Source organism: Panulirus ornatus, chromosome 5 (genome assembly GCF_036320965.1).
Source record: "Panulirus ornatus isolate Po-2019 chromosome 5, ASM3632096v1, whole genome shotgun sequence".
NCBI classification, from domain to species: Eukaryota; Metazoa; Arthropoda; class Malacostraca; order Decapoda; family Palinuridae; genus Panulirus; species Panulirus ornatus.
Window position 1 is genome coordinate 15025803 of NC_092228.1, and position 8721 is coordinate 15034523.

General features: G+C 40.8%; 1 protein-coding gene across 1 annotated transcript; it reads left to right on the top strand.

Moving 5' to 3' along the window:
* The first annotated feature begins 512 nt into the window (after positions 1 to 512).
* LOC139748592 (rhodopsin-like) lies at positions 513 to 5772 on the top strand. Its single transcript, XM_071661703.1, has 2 exons — positions 513 to 649; positions 4209 to 5772. The coding sequence occupies exon 2, from the start codon at positions 4209 to 4211 to the stop codon at positions 5328 to 5330; it is 1122 nt and encodes a 373-aa protein (XP_071517804.1). The 5' UTR covers positions 513 to 649; the 3' UTR covers positions 5331 to 5772.
* Positions 5773 to 8721: the final 2949 nt, after the last annotated feature.

The window sequence follows — 8721 nt, forward strand, 5'->3', positions numbered from 1 at the left end:
ATATATATATATATATATATTATATATATATATATATATATATATATATATATATATATATATATATATATTTTTTTTTTTTTTTTTTTTTTTTCAAACTATTCACCATTTCCCGCGTTAGCGAGGTAGCGTTAAGGACAGAGGACTGGGCCTTTGAGGGAATATCCTCACCTGACCCCCTTCTCTGTTCCTTCTTTTGGAAAAAAAAAAAATGAGAGGGAAGGATTTCCAGCCCCCCGCTCCCTTCCCTTTTAGTCGCCTTCTACGACACGCAGGGAATACGTGGGAAGTATTCTTTCTCCCCTATCCCCAGGGATAATATATATATATATATATATATATATATATATATTATATTATATTATATATATATATATATATATATATATATATATATATATATATATATATATATATATATATATATATATATATATTGTTGGATGAGTGAGAGATCTGCACCCACAAAACAGTCCATGTAAATGCATATGCTTTGGCTTCCTGGATTAGGCGGAGCCTCGCGCTTATATATATGCTGGGTGCACTGTCCGGTGGCCACAGAAGCCTACTGACGGAGAGTGTCAAACCACAAGCGAACTTCAGAGGTTGAAGTAGTTCTTCGGAAAGTTCTTCAACTCATCTGTCAACCGTGAGTTAACAAGACCAGGCTTATCGTTACCTGTACTACGCTGTCACGCGTTACGCTCTAACACAATACGAGTGGTAGCTTATCGTTATCTGTATTACGCTGTCACGCGTTACGCTCTTACGCGTTACGAGGGGTGAGACGGGAGTGGAGGAGCAGGTGTGTCTCCGGTACTCAGACTCGCAACGTAAGACGGTGAATGAAAATGGAAACTTGTGAATTTTCTTTGTGAATTTTCTTTCTTTTTTTCTGATGTCAATGCACGACACCCCCACTCGAAGGAAGGGTGATAGAGCTTTGCTATGTTCATCACGTCATTCTAAACCAAATCATCCAAAGTTCTTATTCATAAATTCGTAACTGTCTAAATTGACCAATCTATAATAATCATCCCTTGAGGACGACGGTTCGACTCCTGGGCATGACAAGATGACCTCTGACCTTACCTTCAAAGGTGTGTGTGTGTGTGTGTGTGTGTGTGTGTGTGTGTGTGTGTGTGTGTGATATCTTTATAAAGGGGGGAGAATTTTACACTCGTGTTGAACCATCTCTTAATCTTATATATATGTAGCATGTCTTTACTTTTATGTGTGTATATAACACACACACACACACACACACACACACACACACACACACACACAGACGCCTTCACCAGGTACTCATTTGTCGACCAGCCCGAGGCAGGATAATAACCTAGGTTGGGTGTGGGCCAACTGCCGCGCCCAGTGTTCGAACTCAGGCATGTCGAGATTACACCTGAAGTGAAAAATCGTCGCCTTTGACGATGATGCATCATAGGGAGAACATTCGCGTCAAAGAACCTCTCCCCTTTAAGTGAGTTCATCACCTCCCTGCTACTGGAAGTAGCGCAGCCCTGGAGCTGCAAGAGGGACCCTGGGAATAGGGATCCTACTACGATAGCCCCAGGGACCTGTTTCTTGCAAAGTCTCCAGGAAGACCCTGGGTGAAGGGAAATATAGGCGGCACAGGTGCAGCAGAGGCAGCATGGGGAGGAGGACCAGACATGGAATCGTACCAAAGGAAGAGAAGTGTACTAGAAAGAGCAGCCTTTTCGTACGAAGGGTCTGCCATGGAGTTAGTGACTCAGGTCTGAGGGGAGGAGGACCAAGAGGTGAAGTTACGCGAATGAATCTGCTGGAGATCAGCAATGCAGTGAGTCCTGAGTAGGAGTGAGAAAATGGGTTTCACAGGAAGGGAATAGTGTCATGACCCAGTATGTTCTGTCCCTGATGTGACACGCATCAGAGCAGGAGCACACAAAGGGGAGGGAGACAAGGGGAGGGAGAAAGACGTCACAGATGTTAAGACACCATCCCGGCCAAGACAACTTCTGCTTTATGGTCAGGACAGCTACAGGCACATTCAGTAGCGCCCGTCCTACGCAAAGTCAATAAAAGAAGGCGAGAAGGGATAACTGCTGTGCTCTCCCGAATGATCAAAGTTGGCGTTTAAACACCGGACTAGAAGGTAGGCTTTCCCTCTTAAATTCAAAAGTGGCAAAAATTAAGGTGTGAAGCCTCAAAATGGTCAGAAACACTGTTGAGATAGCAAGAGAGTCTACGGTGTAAGACAGAGGTCAACTGTCCTGAAAGAAGGGTCATGACGGTTTGGAACTCGTCTCGGGTGCTTCATCTGATGTTCCAGATTGAGGAAGGTAAGAGGAAAAAAAAAGGTCCACAGCTCCACCGCGGTCGTCCAAGGTACAGCCTCACCAACCGAGGTGTTCATAGAACCCTCATAAACAGGCGAGTGCAGTGCGTGGATGTGAAGACAGCGATGCTTTGTGGCAAAAAGTCAAATGATCGGGGAACAGTACGCAGCTAGAGGAATTAGGAGGGTAGATATACGAAACACTGAACAAGTTTTTTTTTGCTATCAAACACCTTGTACTGAAGTATATATATATATATATATATATATATATATATATATATATATATATATATATATATATATATATATATATATATTATATATATATATATATATATATATGTATATATATATATATATATATATATATATATATATATATATATATATATATATATATATATATATATATATATATATATATATATTTATCTTACCACTCCATTTGCATCTAAAGGTACCCCTCCTCTAGCTTCCACAGAACCTTCAACAATAATCATCCATATTATGATTTTGGAACACCATTATCCAACTTACGTTCTCACACAAGATATCTAGCCATGCTATTCTCATATCTTTGTTGAGTCATGTGCACTCGCTCTATTTCTTTCTTTATTTTTCTCCTAATTCTTCAGTCAGTACGCAGTCAGATTCAGGTATCACATGATCACCTTCTCCAACTGGTGCATTGCATCTGATGTGTGAAACTTTCATGCAACAATGGTGACAATAAGATCTAATTTTTGATGTCGCATTGGTCCCTCAGATTCTAATGTGATCACTGGCATGCTGATACATGAGTTTCCCATGTACGGTCTTTAAAAATCGTCTATCCATGAGACTCTACATTCTCCACGTGTATTTCTATGATCTATAACTGAACTTCCCCATCGTTAGAACTTAACCATCTTCCATTTCAACTGCGCCTTCATTTTCATCCCTAAGTATTGTGCTATGCGGGGAGGGAGGTTTACACTCTTAAGCCCCCACCTCCTTGACCTTCTCTATGATCATATACTTCGTCAAACTTCTGTACGCCACCTGCATTTACTATATCCTCTTTCACTTCATTTATCCACATCTTGTCTAACAAGATTCTTGCTTAATTTCACGTTATGTCCTCTGGTTGTTCTATCCGTACATCTATCGAAGAACTGCTTACTGTCCGCCACTATCATAAATCTAGTTTAAAACGTTGATGTTGTCTTCCGAGGTCATTCAACAATCTTTTATTTTTATACGATGGGTAAATCGAAGGCCTCTTGGGCAGCCTTTTCCAGTAATTCAGCTATCTTAATTCTGGTATCACCTTAGCTGCCCTACTTCTTCGGGTGTGCTGACCAAATCAGAGAAGCAGATTCTACGCCTGGCCCATATGACCATCTAATATTCGCCAGCAAAAAGCTTGTCTCCTTTGCTATTCTCATGACGTGGGATTATGGTGGCGGGGTGGGGACGATATTCACTCTCAAGTCCTTCTCACACAGATTCCTGCAGCTTGATTATTGATGCATAATATGCATAACGAGGGCCTTCTTTTGATGCGACTCATCCTCATCATTTTACATTCATTTGGGTTGGATTACATTAACCATTTACCACACTAACTTTGAGGTCTGTCTTGGTCCCCTCGTAAACTGATGCAGTCCTCCTCGGTTTTTACCTCCCTCGTGACTTTGGCTTCGTCCACAAACATATTCAGTTGGATTCCAGCTCTTTACTGATATCAAAAAGAGCTGTGTATGTGTGTGTGTGTGTGTGTGTGTGTGTGTGTGTGATTGCATATATGCAGTATACATCACTGGCTACTAAAATAACTTTACATCTGTATATTCTTGCGCCGCGCTTTCAAGATATCAAGTATTAATACATTTTCCTCCTGCAGATGCCTTCCTGGAACAGCCCACCGGTGGAAGAGTTCGTCCTGCCTTCCACCAATCCCTATGGCAACATCACGGTCGTGGACATCGCCCCTAAGGAGATCCTCCATATGATGGACCCTCACTGGTACCAGTTTCCACCCATGAATCCTATGTGGTATGGCCTTCTCATGTTCTTCATGATCATCATGGGCTCTCTGTCCTTAGTTGGCAACTTCGTCGTCATCTGGGTGTTCATGACTACCAAAGCCCTTCGATCTCCAGCTAACCTCCTGGTTGTTAACTTGGCATTCTCAGACTTCCTGATGATGCTAACCATGTTTCCACCCATGATGGTCTCATGCTACTGGCAGACATGGACACTTGGCGCTTTATTCTGCGAGATCTATGGCTTCCTCGGCTCCCTATTCGGCTGCGTGTCAATCTGGACCATGGTCTTCATCACCCTTGATCGATACAATGTCATTGTCAAGGGTATGTCCGCTCAACCTCTAAAATCTGGCGGTGCAATGATGAGAATTGGAGGAGTCTGGACACTCTCTCTCGCCTGGTGTCTGCCCCCATTCTTCGGTTGGAACCGATATGTGCCAGAGGGAAACATGACCGCTTGCGGTACAGATTACCTTACCGATGACGTGTTCTCCCACAGCTATCTATACGTGTACTCAGTCTTTGTTTACTTTTTCCCTCTACTCTCCAGCATCTATTTATACACCTTCATCGTAAAGGCTGTTGGTGCCCATGAGAAAGCTATGCGCGACCAAGCCAAGAAGATGGGAGTTAAGTCCCTAAGGAATGAAGAAGCCCAAAAGACCTCTGCTGAATGTCGTCTGGCCAAGGTTGCCATGATGACAGTATCCCTGTGGTTCATTGCCTGGACCCCATACCTGGTCATCAACTACGCCGGCATGCTCGACAAGTCCACTGTGAATCCCCTCTTCTCTATCTGGGGCTCCGTGTTTGCCAAGGCCAACGCTGTGTACAACCCCATCGTGTACGCCATCAGCCACCCTAAGTACCGCGCCGCTCTCGAGAAGAAGCTGCCGTGCCTTGCTTGCTCTTCTGATAATGACAACGTCACAGAAAGTGCCTCTGCTGCCACAACTGAGAAAGCAGAGAACGCTTAAGTTTTGCTAATGATGCCGAACTTTGAATGAACTTTGATTTTGTCATATACTATGGGTATGGTCAACCCTAAAAGCTTCTGAAAGCACTTCTTTCATACCTTATTGTTTTCAAAATTCCAAAAAACACGGCGTCTCAACTTTCAACTTATTTTTTTGTTTTATGTTTGTTTGTTGTTGTTTTTTACATCAAAACTAGATTTTGTGGCCTCTAACTCATAGCACATGAAAGAAACGACGATGAACCTAATCCAGCACTTCCAACCCTGAATCAAATTGGGTATTTCTAAATAAAATGTATGACCTTTCATTTTCCTTTCCTCTTTCACAAGTTCAACATCTTTTTCCTGTAAGCTTGTATCAACGGCTGAAGAGGAAATAATAATGGTAGAACAACAATTTATCCTTGTATTCATATAGTGAAATAAACAAACTAGTCACAAGACCTCTCGACTTTCTCATCCTTAATACAATCCTAATTACCTGAGACACACTAATGATTCCTTCCTTAGGTCAAAAGTCCACCAGTATTGAAGGTTAGGGTACAACAGACTATAGTCTTCACAAGAAACAACACGAGAGTAATTCTCTGCCAGAGCTGATCCTTCCCTAGGTTGAAAGTCCATCAGTACTGAGGGTTATGGCACCACAGAATATATTCTACACAAGAAACAACACAAGAGTAAATCTCGACAAGAGATGATAAATACAACCAGGACTACCTACTTGGGATGGTTAATGCGAGAAAAGTTTTATTTTCGTTGCATATTTCCATTTGCTCATCAATTATTGTAATTAAAAAGGAAGGACTTACAAACTGTGTAATCAATGTCCACCCAATAGAAAATATACACATTCTTTTAAAAGCACTGGACGCTCTCATTTTGAGCATAAAAACAAAATAAACCATAAATATTGTACTGGCTGCAGTCAAACGTCACGTCCACATATTTCACTTTGTGTACACAAGAATACTAATCACTGCAGTATTTATCTATTAAAAAAATCTTAGGCATGATACACACAACAAATTTCATTAACAAAATATGACAAGAAAAAGTAAATTCTGCATGGCATCAATGTGAATGGATACACGGATGATTTGATCTACACATCACAAACCAATACATGGGAAACTAGGCTGTCTAAACTAACTTCCAACTTACAGCTCCATCTGATTGAACTGCAAAAATACGGGGGAGGGGATAAATTTGAAATGACCTCAACATTTACATAGTCACAACAAAAAGACCGCTGTAATTGTTTGTCACAGCAGCAACTGTCAGTCATAATAGTACTCATCGTAGCTTCAAATGTCGTGCAAAACACCACGTAATTATGATATTCTCTGGTCTACTTTTATGAATTATCGGTTAATATATTTCTTACTAACGCTAATGATATTCATATATTGAACAATGGTTTTAAGGTTTTCAATACAACCTCACTATACTTTACAAACACGTATATGACAACGTCTATTGCACACAAACATACCTACTCGCTTCCTAGAGACACACGCTGGGATTTGCATTTTCATGGTGATAAGGAATATTGACTTCACAAGTTTATGGAATATACATACATATATATATATATATATATATATATATATATATATATATATATATATATATAAATATATAAAATTACCGTCACGTCAGTGAGCTAACTTGGATATCAAAAGTGATGGATGCACCATCATTGTTCGGTGCTCGTGAGGACTAGGATATCAAAATGAACGATGCGTCATCATTGCTCGATGCTATCTTGACACGGGTATTTAAAGAGCTACAAATGATAAACCAACTGGAAGAAATTACTTGAGTAATGCTCAAGTTTGACTATGTGGTACATGACGACAGTAAAAGAGCAGAGGCGAGACAAGACATAAAGAGATCATACACGTGGTAACATCACAAAACAAAAGTTTCTAGGAAGATTGATGAATCGAAATCAGTAGCCTGAAACCAGGGCTTTATAATGAGAGGCTCTGTGAAATCTACAACTAAGTAGTGGAAACATGGGTACCTTAAGCCTCCAATATACCGTGGGAACGGTAAGAAAGAGGAGGGTATGGTTTCGTAGACGTCAAAAAGCAAGAGCTTCGAGGTGTGCAGCGGAGGGTATAAAGACAACACTCGGGCCAGCCAGCACTTGCAAGGTATAAAAAATAAACGGAAAGACATGAAATGAAAAACAAAGAAACTAAGAATTCGGTGGACCCTTAAGGCGGCAAGAGAGAATCCAAAACTTTTTCATAAATTCATTAGAAACAAATTGTCAGCTAAAGGGCACCAAATCAACCTATGGGATTCGGTGGTGAGAATTGTCATGGATAATGTGAGGATACGGGAGGATTTAAATGCACAGCGAGCTCAAACGTGTTTTCACATTGGGAGACACAAAGGCCTAAACACCAGGGAGATGGAATAAGGAGGAGGTTCTGAAAGCAATTTATACATCGAGGTACAAACAATAATAAAAATTTCTTGACCCATACAAGGTTCATGATCCTGCTGAAATTTCTCCGTATGCGATAAAATAGGTGCGCCGATACGATAGAAAATCTACTTGAAATATTGTTCAAGATGTCACTGTAGAGAAGCAAAAGTGCCAAGGAAATGGAAAAGGAAACAAGGAACAGGCGCCATGCTACACACTGGTCTCACTAAAAAAGGTGATGTTTAAGAGATTATTAGAAGGCAAGTATATGAATTTCTACAGTTGGAGAGAGAACGAGGGAAAGGGGTCGCGTGCAACAAACCCCTGAGGGTTCTTCTGAAGAGTGAACTCAGTCTTGGACTAAAGAGAAGGCTGGGTTGACTATTCATTTGTCTCTCGACAACCAGAAAGCATTTGACAATGTACCGCATGGGAGGCTGATTAAGAAGCTGGATCACCAGGTTTGAACATGGGGAAAATTCCTTCGATGGATAAAAGATTATCTCTGTGGGAGGGAAGGGAGGTCGCATATTGGAGGAACTTTCTCAAAACAGATCGAGGTGAACGCCGGAGTACCACAACGTTGGGGCCGGGATGTGGATAGAGGCTGATTCCGGGGCAGTACACATGGCAGCCAGAGAATGGAAGTGAAAAAATGAGGACATTTCTTGCCAGGTTTCTGGGACTACCTTGATAATACCCGATATATACCCGTTATATATATATATATATATATATATATATATATATATATATATATATATATATATATATATATATATATATATATATATATATACACACACACATAGAGAGAGAGAGAGAGAGAGAGAGAGAGAGAGAGAGAGAGAGAGAGAGAGAGAGAGAGAGAGGGTTGAAAATTTGGTTGAAAATTTAGTGAAAGCTATTGTACTGCTCCAGCTTCATTCCTTCGTCGAGTAACTACGTG